Source organism: Anas acuta, chromosome 7 (genome assembly GCF_963932015.1).
Source record: "Anas acuta chromosome 7, bAnaAcu1.1, whole genome shotgun sequence".
In the NCBI taxonomy this organism is placed as follows: domain Eukaryota; kingdom Metazoa; phylum Chordata; class Aves; order Anseriformes; family Anatidae; genus Anas; species Anas acuta.
In genome coordinates, this window is record NC_088985.1 from 28,730,757 (window position 1) to 28,749,258 (window position 18,502).

The 18,502-nt window shown below is 40.9% G+C and overlaps 2 protein-coding genes across 8 annotated transcripts in view; one reads left to right on the forward strand and one right to left on the reverse strand.

Moving 5' to 3' along the window:
- On the reverse strand, positions 1-11,032 carry ZDHHC6 (zinc finger DHHC-type palmitoyltransferase 6). 2 transcript variants are annotated; one of them, XM_068688562.1, is made up of 10 exons: positions 10,512-11,032; positions 9,234-9,325; positions 6,859-6,926; positions 5,580-5,741; positions 4,894-4,947; positions 3,266-3,433; positions 2,934-2,975; positions 2,399-2,544; positions 2,269-2,312; positions 1-572 (listed from the first exon to the last, which is right to left on the reverse strand). In XM_068688562.1, exons 1-10 carry the CDS (start codon positions 11,015-11,017, stop codon positions 469-471), a joined length of 1,386 nt encoding a protein of 461 aa, XP_068544663.1. In that variant the 5' UTR covers positions 11,018-11,032; the 3' UTR covers positions 1-468. The 2 variants fall into 2 exon arrangements, with proteins under 2 accessions (XP_068544663.1, XP_068544662.1); XM_068688561.1 differs by having other exon boundaries at positions 6,859-7,018; positions 10,487-11,032.
- The window catches only part of VTI1A (vesicle transport through interaction with t-SNAREs 1A), a 270,364-nt gene continuing 262,648 nt past the window's right edge, over positions 10,787-18,502 (forward strand). Inside the window, exons 1-2 of one of the 6 annotated variants that reach the window (XM_068688567.1) lie at positions 10,787-10,793; positions 12,301-12,399. In XM_068688567.1, the coding sequence (XP_068544668.1) occupies positions 12,306-12,399 (94 nt within the window). In that variant the 5' untranslated portion in view covers positions 10,787-10,793; positions 12,301-12,305. Of the gene's footprint in view, positions 10,794-12,164; positions 12,400-18,502 lie in introns of those variants that run through there. The other 5 variants (XM_068688569.1, XM_068688570.1, XM_068688571.1 and 2 more) reach the window with 5 other exon arrangements.

Consider the following 18,502-nt stretch of genomic DNA (forward strand, 5'->3'; position numbering starts at 1 on the left):
TTGAATAAGAATGTATTATTTATTTCAGGTGGATAATTCACATCATCAAAAGTCACAGGTAACAAATCTTATCTTGAATTTGAATTAGAGGTTTATTTTTGTACTTTTCAGGGGCAGTTTCAAAGAAAGTAAAATACAAGAGATATGCATCACGTATCACAACAGATGCACTTGTGGAAAAAAAATAAAAGATGATTCCTCAGAATGCAATTCAAATGGCAAAAAGAAAAGAAACCTGACTTGGGATGAAAAGAGATGCATCTTGAAGGCAATCCACTGAATGGCTTCTTCATTTAGCATTTTAAAAGAATGCAAAACATGGCACAGGCATATCCAACGCTTTCAGCCGTGAAGAAGAGAAAATCTTGTCCTAACATATTCATTGCATAAGTAATATACAGAAAAATTCAAGTAAAGGATTGTGGTCTGAAGTAAAAATTCCATTTCTTATTAAAAAAAATGAGAAGGCTATCTGTTTTTCTTCTCTCCATCCACTGGTTGATCCGTTTCAGAGTCATATTGGCATTTTTCCACACATTTCCTAGGGAACCAGCCTCGTTCTCTTATTCCACCTTAAGATATGAAAAGTTACATTAACTTGGAACAGAATGTGACCCACTGTTTAGGAAAAACACAGGACTGGAAGAGACATCAAGAGGTTACCTAATATGTTTTCTTCTCCAAGGCATCACAACTGAGTCATTGTTAATCTATTTGCCTGGGGATGATTGGATTCTCTCCCACTGCCTAACCTGTTTTCAGAGATCTCCAATATTTCCCAGTGCTCAACTTTCCTTACTATTAGAAAGTTTTTCCTAATATCTAATTTGAATCTCTCTGCAATTCATGTTCACAACTCTCTTCTAAGCACCAGAAACACAGGAGGTCACTAATAACCTTCTCTACAGCAATGGCTATTTGCACATTCCTTAGCTTTTTACTATCTACTTTTCTTCTCCAGCTGAGAATTCTTTCAGCTTTTCCATTTAGGTCTATTTTCAGTACTGCGATTATTCTCATTGTGTTCCTCTCAACCCTCCACAGCTGATCTTACTCTTTCTGAAGATACAGTACACACTTTCACTTGTGTCAGTATTTCAGACAAGTCTCTGACAATATTGAGTGGGATGGAAGGATTACTTCATACATTTGTGAAACTAGATGCTTTCTTTTTTGCAAATGTTGACTCATCGTAAGATTATGATTGCCTACTTTTTTCCCCATCAGAAGAACTGCTACTTAATCATTTTTTTTTCCTATCTTGTTTTAGTACAGCTAGGTATTTTCATTTATAGAATTTTGCTATACATTCCTAACAAATTTCATCCTATTTTGGCGTCCAGTTCTCCAAAATGTCAGTGTTAGTCCTCAGTCAGACCTCACTTTGAATGAGAAATTGAAAAAAACATGATATTCTATTTAGCACAGACATCATCTCCTCCTAATCTTCAAAATGAACACCACAATACAAGCCATTACCGTACCCATTTCATTGACTTGTTTAGGTTTGGTGTTTGAAAGCATGTCTAGCTCATTGAGGTCTCCAGCTTCCCATGAAAAGCAAGGATGCTTTCAAAGTAATCACCATTGGCTGCCTCTCTTTTGTCAACAATAAATGTTCATGCAATGAATTCACAATTTTTTCTAAGAGACAACAAAATCCAATGCACCCTCAACAGAAAATCTGTCAGGTAATGTTTTTGCTTAGACTTCAGCAGGAGAAATGTGACAATTTAAGTGCAGGTGGCTACGATACTGTCTCTCTATAGACTATCAGGAGTTTTTAACTGTCTTTGATAACTGTGTTTGCTAGTTATGTAATACATGTTGTAGTCCCTAGAATTGATCCTAAATCTAACATCTCATTTTTAAGACAAAGAGTAAGCCTAACCTTTATACTCACATGGGGTATTGAGGTAGGAAATCTGAACGTGTTTAAGAATAACCAATACTCAAATATCTGTAGTTCTCTGAATATGAAGACATATTCCCTTTGCTACTCAACCTTCAATAAACCACTACATGAATGTTATTTCAGTCTGACAAATTCACTTAATATTTATCAAAACTGACAGACCTACCAGATATAAATAGTAAAACCTGAGGATGTGATTTTAAAGAGTAGAGAAACTAACATCAGTAAAGTAAGTCATTCTACACCTTAAGAACTGAACGCGTAATGACATCCACATTTCTAACAGCAGTTAGACAGCTACACAACTGATTTGCAACTTTTAAACAACAGAAGTGAAAATAACTGTTTCATACCATCAGCAGCCGAGTCAAGAATCTTCTCACCATACATCCAGTGTCTGGGGAAGAAAGTGTAACAGGTAATTAGATGCCAGAACTCATCTCAATATTTCTTTTAACCAAACAAAGTTGTGGAGCCACTAACTTTAAGCCTCTTGTGGCTAAAATCAGATCCCCTTTACTCAGTGCAATTCTAGGTTCTTCAGTACATGGTGTCGTGAAGAATGTTTTAACACCTTTAGTCACAGGGCAGCAGACACCACTGTAGTCTTCTATTGCTCGATACCGCACCTACAAATTTGAACAAAACATGGCAATGTATTATTGCAAGGAGTTATGGCCCTACTGACAGTCTCATACCAAAAATCAAAGCATAATGACAACTGGTTGTCAGAGAGACTCTAAATTCTAAATTAGCTGCTTAACAATGAAGCACAGAGTCATCTTTATTATCACATTTCTTATCTGGAAACTAGGGAGAAAATGCAAAGAAAGCTAAATTCTAAATTTAATTAAGCAGAGGTTGCAGCACAGTTTATGTGGAAACACCAAGTCTGTATTTAATTGCCAGGTATAAAAATCACAAAAAGAAACAGCATCAGTAATTAGTTACATTTATTTAATATGGAAATTTCAAAGTGACATTTCAGATCCAGATCACAAACATCCCAGATACTTACACTTCTTACTCGCTTGTCTGCTTTCTGTTTCAGTTGCTCTATCTATAAATTACAAATAGAAATTTAGGCAGCGTTTAGTTTAAGACAACTTGTGCATTCAACACAATAAAGTTAGGTATTGAAACCATTAAAGTAAGGAAAGTATATTTAGCATTCAAAAGCACTCACAAAAGCCTAACTTCTTAGTCTATCAAAAATAGCAGAAAACTTGACAGAATTCCCATTTCTTAGTCTATTTCAGTTATTTAAAAATCTGGTATATTACTGCAGAGGAAAGCAGACAACTGGATAGTAGGGAGGATTAACTTGAGAGAACACTGAAGATCAGTTACCGTCAAACTGTACTGATGACAGCCGTCTCTTACAGGCCAGTCCAGGCCATCTCCCTCAGGAATCCCAGACCATGTAAACACTTGCTTGAAGTTCTTCCATTTACTTCCCGTGTCATAAGGAAAAATAAAGGTCTCACCCGTTTGGTAGTACTGGATTCTGTCTTTGGCCTGGAAATAATAAAGAAATACAGTACATAAAAAATACCCTACAAACTACAGCTGAGCAGCAAATATTAGGAAGGCCAGGCCATACGCACTGTATGGGTCCATGAACCCTACAAGTTGAGGGAAAGAGCAATAAACTCCTGCCATACTAACCCAGGCCTTTTAAACTACTTGTCATTAAATGCAACTATCATGGCATTTAGAAGTTTATCTGATTTTGTTTGTTTTCCCCATTTACTCTTCAAAAACAAAGTCAGCTGGCTATAACACTGATTAATCCACCCCATGCCTTAATTTTACTTTATGCCTTTTTTAAAAAAAGATTCATTCTTCAATATTTCTCAGTTGCTTTTTCTTACAAAGACTTCCACAACTCAGGATTCTTTGTTTAACGATCACAAACGTAATTCAATACTGTTAGTGTTTATTCCACCTGAAAGAAATGCATATACAGACATGCCCACTTCCTGCCTTTGTGACCATTTCATTCTTTCAGTAACACTGACATCTAGTGGAACAGTCAAAGAAGAATTCGTTCTCTGTTGCAGCAACGTTTATTAAACACATACTACAGTCTGTGTTCTTCAAAGGGACATATCTACATTTGACAATAAAAGTTACAATAGGTTATTCTGCATTTAATTAGGTAGTTGTAATAGTTGTGCTAATACTCAAATGTCTAACAGGACTATGATCCAGTTAAGCTAGATTCAGTGCAAAGAGAAGGCATTACAATATCTAGGTACTCATATGGGCCCAAGATCTTCCTGCTAAATTTAACGCTGAACAAGAGAAAGACAAAAAGATAATAATGAAATGTTTGTGATTTTATACAAAATATACTGGTGGCACTGAACTATTTTCTAAACATTAAGTCAGCTTTTGCTTCCACTATACTTAGCTTCTGTTACTTTTGAAAAGCCTTTGGAAAACCTCTGAAGATACAGAAATTGACAAGAAATTTAAAGAGATGGGAGTAGGTATCTTGATGTTTTCTAGGATTTTTTCAAAATGAAGGAAAAAACTCCCAAGATTAATTGGAGAAGTAGTAAGTGAGGAACATCCCAATGGAAAACAGACTATCTAGAATAGGTACGGAAATCAGACAGTTAAAGACAGACAGGCATAACTAGAAGCTAAGACAACTTAAGTTTCAGATGAGGTGTGCTTATATTCTGAATAGATATGCAAAGACTCCTGCAAGTAGTTAATAGGGCCACTCTGGATTTCTCATGAAAAACAAAACAAAACAAAACAAAAAAACCTATGCAGTTAAAGGATTTCTCCTTTACTTCGGTGAATTTCAGAGACAACAAGGGAAAAGCTGATTGTAGGTGTTAACTGAGTGCTGAATTGAAGTGACACCATTCGTTTAAATCCAGACAGGTGAAACAAGAAATTAGTAGATACAGAAAGTAAATTTTGTAGCAATACAGAACGAGAATACTGTAATAACAGCTTACCTTTTCTTCAATCCAGGACTCGATTGAAGTTTTATTTGTCAGAATGACTTTCATCTAAAATAGATAAAAGCATTAGATGAAAATAGCACTGATTTCTGCAGAGATACCTCAGCTAGGCAAAGAAAACTTCATTTAACTAATTAAATTTACTTGAAACAAAACAACTCTTATATGCTCAACTGAAACATGTAAAATATTCAAATGTAAGAGTCAGCATAGATGCATGTTAGTGCTATCCTCTAGAATTATACACTTGGAAGGATACCATATTTCCATTTATGCATATTTTTCTTCCCTTCCAAAAATCCGAAACATTTGTAATAATGTATCAGGCATGGTTATTTCATGGATAGGGACATAACTGGTATCTAGAGATACCAGTATTTTGCTTTTTCCAGAACGGAATTTAAAGCACTTTTTCTTTTTTTTTTCCCCATTATAAGTTCTCCCATGCAGTGGATAAGAGAAAAGAAAGAAAAAAAGAAAATTAAAAAATTGTGGTAACAACAGAGGAAGTGGGAGGAGAAAGCAACCTAAAAACCTTGAGAAGTCATGCAGCTGCATTAGCTCTAAACAAGTGCTCCTATCTCAAGTCAATTCTATTTCTGCCCTGCAACTGACATCAGCAACAAGCCAGGAAAATCTCGCAGCATTTAACTTCCATGTAACAGACCCCATAAGCTTACCTGGATAATAAACAGCATACCAACGGCAATAGTTGTTCCTAATGCCAGTCCTAAGGCAAATAAAGATGCAGCAAATGCAGACAGTCCAAAGGGAATAATGGTTCGAGGATCTCTTTTGGCTGCACTCATGTCAATCTTTACAGAACTCCACCCAAAAGATATCTGCGAAAGGAAAACAGCATCGGTCAGTTCTAGAACATACCAACTGCTGAAACAAAGCTGGCTACCTGTAAGAAACACGCCCAACTTCTGACAGGTTTATAATGCAAGCAGAGTAGTTACAAAATAAAAACTATCCATATATAATTATATGTATATATATATATTATATATTTTATTTTATATTACACGTTCAAAGTATTTTTCCTCTTCCAATTTTTCCTCATCATATATATATATTCTCTGCAACATGTAGGCCTTTGTTAAATATAAAGCTGAATCAAAATCACTGTCTGTCAAGCTTCAGAAGCACAGCCTAAAACGTGCAGCAAAATCTAGATTCTGAACAGTTTTGGACAGAAAACGTGTGCATAGCACAGTACCCATTTTGAATGGAAACGCTACAGGTTTCCTCTGAAAGCTTTTGCAAGCACTAGTTCTCAACGTCACTGTCCTGCAACCACAGCATACAGCCTTCACCTGTTACACTCCACTGATGCTTTTGAGCTTTTCATTGCAATTGCAAAAGCTGAAATCAAAGCTCAGAATCTTAACCACGGATCTGGAATGAGGAATGTATTCCAGAACAAGCTTTGTTCATTGTGGCTTTGCTTTTCTCATTTTAGAATAAATTCAGCATAATTTGCTTGCAGTTCCAAAAACAAAGTAGGTTAGCTTTTCCTTGAAGAAAGTGATACAGTTCTAAAAAAAAGTAACAGGCAACAAGAAAATAAATAGCATCTAACTTGTGTATTGGAAATGAGCAGCAGATACTTTCTGTGCCAGCCAAAACACATCTTGTACGTATATAAAGAGTGCTACTCAGTATCAGTTTCCAGTGAATGCAAAGCTCTAGGAAACTCCCTGTGATTATGACAAACAACTGGAAAAAAAAAAAAAAAAAAAAAAAAAAAAGGAAAAAACAAGTATTTTTCTGATTCCTTCACCAACTAATGAACATTGTGGTGCTCTCTGCAGTTTGAGAAGTAAGTACATGATGAAACGACAGCAAGGAATTCCACATACATCTTTTCAGGAAACCAAACTGTCCCATACTCCCAGGAACAAATTATCCATCCAGCTTAAATAACATTTTCAGCACTTAACTATATTTTCTTACTCTGTTGTAAAGCTGAGTGTACATAGTCATTATGAATATGAAAGAAGCGTGAATGCATCCCAACGGTGCTAAGAAGAGAAACAGAGTAAAAGATGCATGATTCTGGTATCCACAACAGTTGTTGATCCAAGGACAATGGTGATCCATCTTCATGACACATCTGTGAATAATAAATTCTGATTAATATAGAAGACAAATGAGTTTTGTGGTTTTTCTTTTTGTTTGTTTTTTTTAAAGAAAAGGACAGCTAGCTTTCTACAACCTTCATTCGTTAATTTAAACCCATCCATTTCTGACAAATCAACACAGCAGTGTCCTTTGTTGTTGTTATTCAAAATAATATTTCATGTTGTAGAATGAAAGAAAACAAAACAAGTACTTGCAGGTCCTACTCTTCCTGATCATCTGCCCTCCACCTTACTCAAATTTTCTAGGTGTTAATAAACACCAGAATTCAGAATCAACAGGCAAGGGAATTTTAAGAACCAATTATGAACATCATAATTAATCACTAATGTTATTGCCATTTTTTTCTAAATAAGCACACACGAAAACAAAAGAAATGTCGAATCCCATGTGTACTTCTTGCTTAAAGAAGCGGGATTTCTCATTAAACTCTCCTGGTTTTGGTAGAAGATCCTCTGAAATCTTCATTAATTGCTACATATTGACCTCACACCACTCTAAGTCCTTTCCTAAATCTGTTTATTAGTGTAAACACCCTAGAGACACCCTTGTATCCAATATTAAGCCAGTTATTTTGCTTCGGCTTACAGGTGAAAAAAAAAAAAAAAAAAGAAATGATAAAAGATTTGTCCACATACCAAATTGCCTAGAATTAACTGAGCAGGTGTAAAACTCACTAATTGCAATTTTTAATTACAACTGCAGACCAAAGGTAAGTGATAAACAAAGGGTTGGATTGCAAAAATATCCAGTTCCTCTGAAATCAAAAGTTAATTGTTTTGGAACTACCAGTGTCGTTTATCTTTTAAGATAGTTCACTCCCAACAGGGAGTTCAGTCCCTCCCTTTGAAAAAAAATTAACACTTTGTTAGCGTATGCTCAGCTCTTGCTGTACAAGTTTTTGAATATGTAGTAAAAATTAGCAGCACAAGTGTTTCTGAAGTAGTTCCTGGGTCTTGGCTAGAAATCTCACTCCATTCATGAGGGCCACAGGAATTGTATCCATTCAAACTTGACAGAGCATAAAAGACTTTGTGGTGATTTATGTTAAATACCTCATCGCACTGCAACAGTCTAGAAATACATGCAGAGTGAGTTATTTTGGCCAGAGCTGAGGGGGCAGGAACTTCTTTAAATAGTCTATTTTTTTAGATTATTTTGCCAATACGTGCTTCAGTTTCTTCTGGTTTATTTCACTAACAATAAATTATTAAAATAACTTGCTTTTGCAGAGACAATCATCAGAATCTGCTGCCATTTCTAAATAACTCCTCAGCATACGGACTGTCGCTCAGAGAAAGACTAATTTTAAAACTTGGGATGATGCAGCTAAATGACAGCCCTGGTCTGTGGTTTCAGGCTCTGCTTCCTGAAAGCACAGTGATTGGGTAACTTGTATTTATAGAAATAACAAATGAATGTGCATGTTACAATACCCTTTTACCATGATCTCTAGTTAGTCCTTCAGAGGAGGACCTGCACAGTAAATGGTTAAAGGCATCTACAGTGTGGACTCCAAACAGTGCAAGTGTCTTGCTTTTTTTTTTTTTTTATTTTTTTTCAAGCTGCACTAAATTTCAGTGCAGCTGTTTATAATAAAAACATATAAACATTAGCTCTAAACAGACCTGTTGGAAGATTAACACATAAAAAAGGCACAAATATTTTAAGTTAACCACAAAGGCTTATGACTTGACTTAACAAGGAAACTCCCTCTGAAAAAAAAAAAAAAAAACCCTTCAGCAAATGGTAAAGAGCAGTCCAAAATTCCCACTCAAATCAACGTTTTAACTGGTAAGATAACAGAACAGGCTTTTGTACTGCCTGAACAGGACAAAACTTGGGCTCAGAACTTAGAAAGGACTGAAAGATTTTTAGGTATTTACACAGGCTCACCTCCCTGAAACAGTACTGAAATATTCTGTTAATACTGTCAAGTTCTTACGAGAAACTGATTTTCAACTAAGAAGAAAATGTTAAAGGCAGATAAACTTATTTATCTTTCTTCACTATAATGCTGTAGGAACAGACAGAAGTCATACAACTGGAAATATCTGAAACAGGTACAGTGTCCATTGGGAAACCTTTTAAAAATGTACAAGACTTGAAAGAATGAATAATATTAATAGTTCATCATTAGCACAGTAGTTGCTTTCAGTACAAACAAAGCAATTTTAAAGAGACAATACCTGTTACATTTTCGACAGTGGTGTGAACGTGGTGCCTTGTAAGACTGACATACTTTACAGTATTGGAGATACATGCAATCCTGAGAATTTTCCTTTAAACAGAAGAATGGGCATATTAGATAGAATACATAATTTGACTGGCAACACACATCTTGGCACTTGCACAGCCTAATGCATCCTTGCTTTCTTCTGACAGGGTGTGTTCCACAACCCAACCCTATTTAATGGTAGGTGGTGGGAGGGGGGAAAAAAAGAAGAAAAAAAATCTCTCTGCTATCAACACAGCCATCTCTCACTGTTGAGACTGCTCCTAGCTAAAATAAACAAACAATTTTTCAATCAGGATTAGGAATTGTGCAAACGGGGTTTGATAGCGAACTAAGAGTCTAAAAGAGCATGGGGTCTATATCATTAAAAAAAATAATAATAATTGTATGCCTTGTCTTTTGTTTTAACCTACGAGCCAGTCTAGGCAAGCTACTAGAAATGGTACTACTGAGCGTTAATGTTGAGCTGGCTCTCATCATGCTCTTGTCTCCCTGTCTTACAGAAACACTTGTGTATGATAGCTACAGAGACAGAGAAACTTGTAGAGAGCATGTATTAATGCTGCACAAAGTGGAGTAGACAGTAATCCCGTTGGGACTACCTTTGGATATTCTTCTCCCTACACTTAGTCTTAAGAACTAGTTCATGAATCGAAGTGCGATTATTCCTAGTGTTGGTGTTCCTGAAACACAAGCTTTGGCCAGCTGTCTCGAGACACCAAGCCTGCATCATGCTGGTCCTTGACTGCTGCTATTCTGAGGTTACTGAAGGGAAGGAAGCGAGGATTTCTACCTTGACTTGCAAATAGGGTGGTACAGCACTGGCACGGGCTGCCCCATCCCTGGAGGTGCTCAAGGCCAGGCTGGATGGGGCTCTGGGCAACCTGCTGTGGTGGGGCTGGAACTGGGTGCCCTGTGCGCTCCCTTCCAACCCAGGCCACTCTGTGCCCACAACGCCGTGCTGAACCCTAGCCTAGCACGTAATGTGCTGCCTCACGTTCAATTTACTGAATGAAGTCCGTACCACTGGTGGCGAAGCCTGCACCACCCCAGCACCTGCATGAGCGTGCAGGGAACCCCGAAGCTCCAGTTCCTGCGACAAAGGCGCGACATGGGGCTTCCACAGCCCTCCCCCTCCACCCCTTTCCCTTCCCCTCCCTGCCCTTCCCCTCCCCATCCCCATCCCCGCAGCGAGGCAGCTCTTACCGGCGTCCACCCCAGCGGGACGTACCCGGGGCCGACGAACATGGCGCTGAAGTAGTTGTAGAGGATCATGACGGTCCAGTTGAGGAGCACCACGAAGTTGACGCTTCCCCCGGCGGTGTCCAGGGGCCAGTACCACAGCGCGGCGTCCGCCATGGCGGTGGCGGAGCAGACGGCCACCACGGCCAGGGCCACCAGCGGCCCCCAGTGGCACAGCCGCCGCGCCTGGCGCAGCCCCCCCGGGCCGCCCATGGCCGCTACCGCCGCCCGCCCGCTGCCGCTGCCGCTGCCACCGCCGCCGCCGCCGCCGCCTCCACCCCGCCGCCCATGGCCCCGGCGGCCGCTGAGGGAGATGAAGGGGAGGGAAGGGAAAGGGAAGCGCCGGGCTTCAGCCCCGCCCCGCACGGCCTCAGGAGCCTGGCAGTGCGCGGCTATCGGGGACCTCTGGGAAACGGAGTCCCGGCCCGTGTGGAGGGGTGGGCTGGGGTCAGGCATGGAAGCGTTAGGGTTGGAAGAGAGCTTCGAGACCTTCATCGTGTCCAGCCCTCCCTACACCACCACTGTCACACACTAAATCCTGTCCCTAAGCACCACCTCCAACCTCTCCTTGAACACCCCCAGGGATGGTGATGCCACCACCTCCCTGGGCAATCCATCCCCATACCTGACCGCTCTATCTAGGCAGAAATGTCTCCTCATTCCCAACCTGAGCCTCTGCTGGCGCACCTTGAGGCCATTCCCTCTGGTCCTATCACCAGTTATGCGTCAGAAGAGGCCGACCCCAGCTCCCCACACCTTTCAGACAGTTTTAGAGAGCAATGAGCTCTGCCCTGAGCCTCCTCTGCCCCACACCAAACACCCCCAATGCCCTCATCCGCTCCTCACAAGACTTATGCTCCAGACCCCTCAACAGCTTTGTAGCCCTTCTCTGGACACGCTCCAGGGCCTCGATGCCCTTCTTGTACCGAGTGGCCCAAAACTGAACGCAGTACTCAAATACAGGAGGGATGATCACCTCCCTGGTGCTGCTGGCCACACTACTCCTGATACAAGCCAAGATGCTGTTGGCCTTCTTGGCCACCATGGGCACACTGGTGGCTCATGTTCAGGCGAGCATCAACCAACACCCCCAGGTCTTTCTCTGTGCAGCTTTCCAGCCACTCAGCTTTTTCAGCCTGGAGAACAGGATGCTCAGGGGCAACCTTATTACTCTCTATGAGTACATTAAAGGAGGCTGTAGAGAGGTGAGGGTTGGTCTATTCTCCCACGTGCCTGGTGACAGGACGAGGGGGAATGGGCTAAAGTTGCACCAGGGGTGTTTTAGGTTGGGTATTAGGAAGAACTTCTTTATTGAGAGGGTTGTGAGGCATTGGAATGGGTTGCCCAATGAAGTGGTGGAGTCACCATCCCTGGAGGTCTTTAAAAGACATTTAGATGTTGAACTTAGCGATATGGTTTAGTGAAGGACTTGTTAATGTTAGGTCAGAGGTTGGACTCGATGATCTTGAGGTCTCTTCCAACCTAGATAATTCTGTGATTCTGCCCCAAGCCCACAGCGCTCCATGGGGTTGTTTTCAACAAGTGGGGTTGCAGCGGACGGGCCGACCACCACCTCCTGAGCGTCAGGGCTCACTGCGAGGGGCTGGGTGGGTGACACCGCAGCCATCCCCCAGAAGAGGAGGAGAAGAGGAGGAGAAGTGCGGCGGAACCCTGTGCCAAGCGCCGTGCGGGCGGCGGGGAGGCGTTTTAGCAGCGAGCAGAACACGGAAGCGGCTCTGCGAGGAGCGGCGCCCCCCCTGCCGCCGACGCCGTCGCCATCGCCATGTCCTCCGACTTCGAGAGCTACGAGCAGGACTTCGCCGTGCTGACGGCCGACATCACGGGCCGCATCGGCAAGGTGCCCAAGCTGCTCGGAGGTGAGCCCGGCGGGGAGAGGGGGCTCGGCAAGGAGCCCGGCTGGCAGGGCAGGGCAGGGCAGGGTAGGGGCAGCCTCCCGCCGGCTGCCTCACGAAGCTGGCTGCGGGTCCCTGTGCTTCTGGCTGGGGATGGAGGAGGAGGGCTGTGGGGGTGCTGCTGCTGCTGCACCTGCCTGGTGCTGAAGGCTCGCTGTTGGGGTCCTGCCACACGGTGAATAACGAAAACCGAGCTTTTTTTTTCGTGTGGTGTAGGCAATGCCGGAGCTGGGTAATTGGCTGTGGTGACTCACGTGGAGCAGGAGATTGAAGGAGATCAGTGTCCGTGTGTTTAACGTGTTGGTCACCAGCCTGCAGCGTTCACGGGCTGGTGCGTGACGTATCCCCGTGGTACAGACGGTAAAGTCCACGGGTGTCAGGGCAGAAGGCTGAAAATGATAATCTCTGGAACCAGGCAGCTGCATCTTCTAACAGATGCAATCAGTGCGCTGATGGGGTGCTCCCAGAACGAGGCAGAGGAAAGCTGAAATTGGGTGTCTCATGCAACTCACCTTATTCTTCTGTGTCCAGGCTGCTAAGGACTTCTGCCTCCTTTTCCCATGCACATTTTGCAAAGCTTTGCGATGCTTAACCAGTGGAAGTGGTTATCTTAAACACAGGCAATCAAAAGGCACACACTGATGTTACATCTGTATGATCAAAGGGAAAAAAAAATCATATATCCAGGACCAAAGGATAACTTCTTACTTTTAGGGTGAGAAGTGCATCATGAAGTGATGAAGTAGTGACTAAAGAGGACTTGAGGTAGGTGGTTAACTAAAACATATAATCCCAGTGCATTGTTAAGTCAGAGGTCCAAAGTACACCTGAAATGAATCAATGGGGATTTTCAGTAAAAGTCTGATTTTGAGAGGTTATGTCTAATTCTAATGTTAGGAAGTTAGAAAGTCTTCTAATAAATTGAGGATCAGAGATCAACCACAGGAATAACTGAAAGACAGGAATCTGTCTTCTCATTGGCTTAACAAAGCTGTTTTGCTGTTGGGCGTAATAATAAAAGGCATTTGGCGTTAATTCAATCACAGTCTGCAGGTACTTATAAGGTAGCGTTCTTGCATTTGAGATTTAGAATGGGTATAATTTAGATTGCCCAGAAACAATATTTAACCTATAAATAGCTACTGAAACCATTTACAGAGGAGCGACAGTAAATTCTTCACTATTTTGCAGTTCCTAATTGAGGCAGTATTTCTTTTTCCACTGCCTCAGAAAGAATTGTTGACTTTTATAGCAGTAAATACAAGGAGTTCTTTCAAGTAAGGGAAGACATTATAAATACACAGCTGTCTCCTATTCTGAAATTTGGTAGTGCTACAAAGTGAGCATGCTTATTGAAAAGGAGTAGAGACTTCATTTCTTAATTGCATGGATTATGGAAGTCACTGGAGTCTGTTTAGCGGCTGAAGAATATTCTGCTTCACAGTAGTGGATTTCCATAATCCTCTCCTTCAAGTCAGCCCCCCTTATTCACTCTAGGGAGACTTTGGAGCTTAAACATGAAATGAATGAAGAGTATTGTCTTTAACAGTGACATAGCTTGAGAGCAACAGGCTTTGAAATCATCATTCTTTTAAGTAGCCATTAAAAGGATTTTATTTTTTTTTGTTAGAACTTACTGTCCTCTCAGGAGAAAGAATGCATGTTCCCTGTGGGATTGATAGTGTGGTATTGGGCTAAATGGCCTCAAGATAATACAACAACTAATTTATTTTTCCTAGAAGTGGCTTTTCCATGTTAGGATTTGAGGCTGATCTTATATGGTTTGAGCTGGCTTGCTTTATAGCTACTTTTTGCTCTGAATGGAGTGCTTCAGTTTTCAGAACTTCTCTTGTCTTTCATCAGCAAAAAGTTCACATATAACTTTATTACCTAAGATTGCAATTTGGCTTAGAGGTGCTTGTCCACCTGGGGAAGCAAAAAAAAGAAAACAACTCTGACTATGCTGAACACTTTAAACAGAATATTTTAAATACACATTTTTCCCTTGTTTCTTACTAGGAATATTTGCAAGATCTTTGCTTCTTCATCACCAGAAGTTCCAGTTAGTTCTTGTGGAGATGGCTGGGAGAGCCTCAAAAAGAGGATTATGATTCAAGGTGGGAGGGGGACATGAGGACAGATGCACGTGAGGTGGCATTTTTCAGAAGCAGTGATATGAGAGAGATTGCTGATGGCCTTCTTCCTCCACGCTGGAAGAAGCAGGATGCAAAGTGTAAGGACTTGAGCTACTTCTGCATAATACAGAGAGATCTACTGAAGTCTAGTGACTGGTTTGTTTCCTTCTGCTTCCCAAGACGGACCTGCTGTAAGCTTCATGTTCAGTTGAATTGGAGAAATGACGGTTAATTGCTTTTCTAATGTTCCTGCATTCAGAGTTTGACAGCATTTGATGCAGCCTTGTGTTCTAGGAGGAGGATGGCTCAACAAACAATCCTATTGTCACAAAGGCATAAATAGTTCAGCAAGAAATGTAACAAAGACAGTCTGATACTACAGAAACAATAAGCGTCAGGGACAATAGAACGTCTGGGGAAGAAATATCTTCTGTTGAGGCAAACGTCATCTGGAGAATTAAAGAAAGTGTTCTAAATTCAGAAATGTCTTTTAAGTAGATTTTCTGTGATGGTGCTGCAGGTCTTTGGAAAACAAAGATCGTTGACTGATGTGTTTTATTGATATTCCTTGGTGTTTTAGAGAAACATCTGTCTTGTTATTTGACCAAATACATATATAAATTTTGATTGCTTGATCTGAAAGAGAATGTTCTCAGTTAGTAAACTGTGATATTTAGCCTTTTTCCAGCATGGTAGCCTCTGTGTGGTGATGTTTTTTCAACTGGAGTGCTCTTTTTCTTCTCATACTTGATACCTGCATCTTCTACTGGGCAATCAAAGCACTGTATTTCAGTTTCCAACAGATTTAACTAAAGAAAGTCCTACCTTTAATTTTGTTTCATACCTCTGTCATGGAGTTTACTGTCTTCGTTTCAGGGCTGGCTCATTATGATGTGCCTCTGGAACTCAGTTTTATAAGACAAAGAAAAAAGCATGTGGTGTTCCGTTTGTCTGGCAAAGGGGTGTTAGGTGAACATGTAAAACACCTCAGCCAGTGTAGTGAAATCTACAAGTGGTCTACAAACTAAAGTTCTTTGTCACTCAGTCTCTTCCTCAGTGTGTACTAATAAAAAGAAGCAACTCCACAAGTAATGAGACTTAATAGTCTTGGTCTAGATTTTTTATGTCTTCCATGGTTGTGAGCTCAAGCCAGTGCTGTGTTACCTTTCTATACTTGTAGGCAGCCATCTGCCTTTCTGTAACTGCTCGACATTGGGGGACTAATACAAGGGCAAAAAAAGCTGAAAGAACAGAGGAAAATGTAGTAAAGTTTATTTCATTTAAGAAAGTGATAAAACCTTGTGTACAGACACAGAATTGATTTCACTGCAGTCCTTACTCAGATTCCTTACTTTTCTTTCCAGTCTTTATGCGTATCCATACTTTGCCAATTTGACCAGTTCAGTTATGCAAGCTAAGTGCTGCCTTTTCTTTAGGACATTCTGTCTGGCAGTGTGGAAACACAAATTACATTCTAAATTTAGATATGTTTGAGGGAACATTGCTTTTTATTTTTTTATTATAAAGGGTATCGCCTGTTCTGAATTAAGAAAAAAATAAAAAAACCACTTGCCAGTATTTTATATGATGAAAATGTACTTAAAGAAATCGCTAAGTGGGCAGATTTAAAAACTAAGACGTGACTAAGTGGAGTAAAACACTATTAATATGAGAATCTTTAATTGGATCCCAACTTGTTTGTCCTGATCTACTAGATTAGTGGCAAGCTTTGCTTACTCAGAGCTCATCTGCAGTCTCTGAGCAACTCATCCTGTGGATGTTGTGTCCTTCTTTCTACCGGCATTCTGACTGCGAAAGAAGTCTTTGCTTCCTTAGTTTAGGCATGGCATTAAGACTGAAAGCAAAGGGTGTGCACACCATTCCAGCAAGTGCTTTCTGATACTTTTGTAGCATTTCATTGCTTCTGTTGCTGGTATCAGCAACAGGTCTAGATGTATCCCCATTCCTGCAGGCAAGTGGCTCCAGACAGCACCCTGGCACCTGGATTTATTTATGTGGATCCTACTAGAGGAAGGAGGCAAATGGAAACAAGTGGGTACTTTTAATGATAGTTGGTTAAGTTGACTTTTTCCTCACCGAAGTGCCCTTTTGGGACCCTGCCACCCCTTCTTGCTCAGGGGAGCATATGGTACTGTGTGCCCTAGGGGGATCAGCAGCTGCAAAACATCATCTGCTTTGCTGGAAATCTATGGAGGTACTGCTCCAAAGCTGCCATACCTGCTCACACACTTGTGTTGAAAGGACACACTACCCTGTTATGGGTAGGCCTCCCTCCCTGCAGTTGTTTTGGTCACCAGCTGGATGATTATGTATACATAAATGAGAGGATCTTAACATCCTGCTCTAGAGTTGGGTTAAATTTTAGTATTAGCTAAGCTATTGAAGATCATTTGAATACCTCCTCAAATTTATACAATCAGTTGTAGCTGGACAACCTAGTATACTGGGGAGTTTTCCCTATCATGGTCTGTAGGTTAGTATCTCTGGGGGTAAGTAAGATCTTACTGGTTATCACAGCTGGTTTGTACCTGCACTGTATGATAGTAGAGGAAGACTCAGTGTGACAAGGTCTTTAAATGCGTAGCCTGTTTCATGTAGGGAATGGGATATCTCTCAAAATCACCGTACACAACAGTTTGAGTGCAACTGCTAAACCTCAGTTTCCCAGAATAATTTTTGGCAAGTTCTCAGCAGAATAATTTACTGGCAAATGTAGCTGCTGGACAGATGAGTTCCTTGAATATCCACAGAGGAGATGCAGGTAACTGGATTATGCGTTTGGAGTACTGGAAAAAGAACAGGGGATGTTACAGATCTGGAGTTCAAGGTCTGGTCAACATTGTTATAGGTTCCTTGCAACATTCGTGTACCAGCAAAGAAAAACATGGTCATTGTCCAAGTAGCAGGGAGAATCAGAAACTTACTGCTGGAATTGCAACAATAGCAGTTGAGTTGGGACAGGCATTTGTATTTTTGCTTGACAGAAATCATCTGGATGAGCAATGTAAATGACTGCATTGGGCTTTATTGGGTTCAGCTCTAGGGTGTATTCAGCAAATACACCCAGATTTGAACAGCATGAAATATCTTCAAAAAATAAACAACAACAACACTTTATCCCTAGATTTCAGGTTATTTATTTTAATGTGTATTAAATTTGTAATACAGTAAAACTCAGGGAAATGTTGACATTGCTGTAGTCCATTTATTTTCTGCTGCTATATTTTTAATCTTATTTCAGCTTCAATAAAACAATATTGTATATTTTATCTCTCATGTTGTTTTTCCTTTGGTCCATTGTCATCTTGCTTCCAAGTGGAGGGAGGAGCACAGGTGTTTTGGGATGCTGGGTAGGGGAACTGAAATGAAGAAGGGGCAGATTCTCTTGGGGTGGGGGAGGAGGGTAAATTATGTTCAGAAGATAAATCACTAACCATGACATTTTCTGGCTTGGGTGCTGTCATGAGAACCTGGTGGGAAATTCCAGAGAGCCATTGTTAGCATACATCTTCTGCTGTAGTAACATCAACCAGACATGGCAGTGCAAGTTCAAGATTTACAAGAAAGGCTTTTTCCATGGCTTCAGCTTTGTAAAGAGGATTGCTTTATGAAATCCTGGGCCTCTTTCAAGCGTAAGAAGAGCAGGTCTACTTGTGAGGGATTTAAAGGTGAGCTGTAACTTTTTATTTGTGAGAGGATTCATCTGCTTCTTTCTCACTTGCATCACTGACAGAGTTCCCATTACTCTGCATCAGTGTTTGACAATATTTTGTTCAAGACATGCTGTTCTTACTGCTGCCACCCAGAGACACCTTGATTTGCTTGTATAGGATGTGGTGGAGTCCAAACTGATTCTCTTAGCCCCCGGATGAGCCTCATTGGCACAGGACCACTTGCTTATGCAGTCCAAT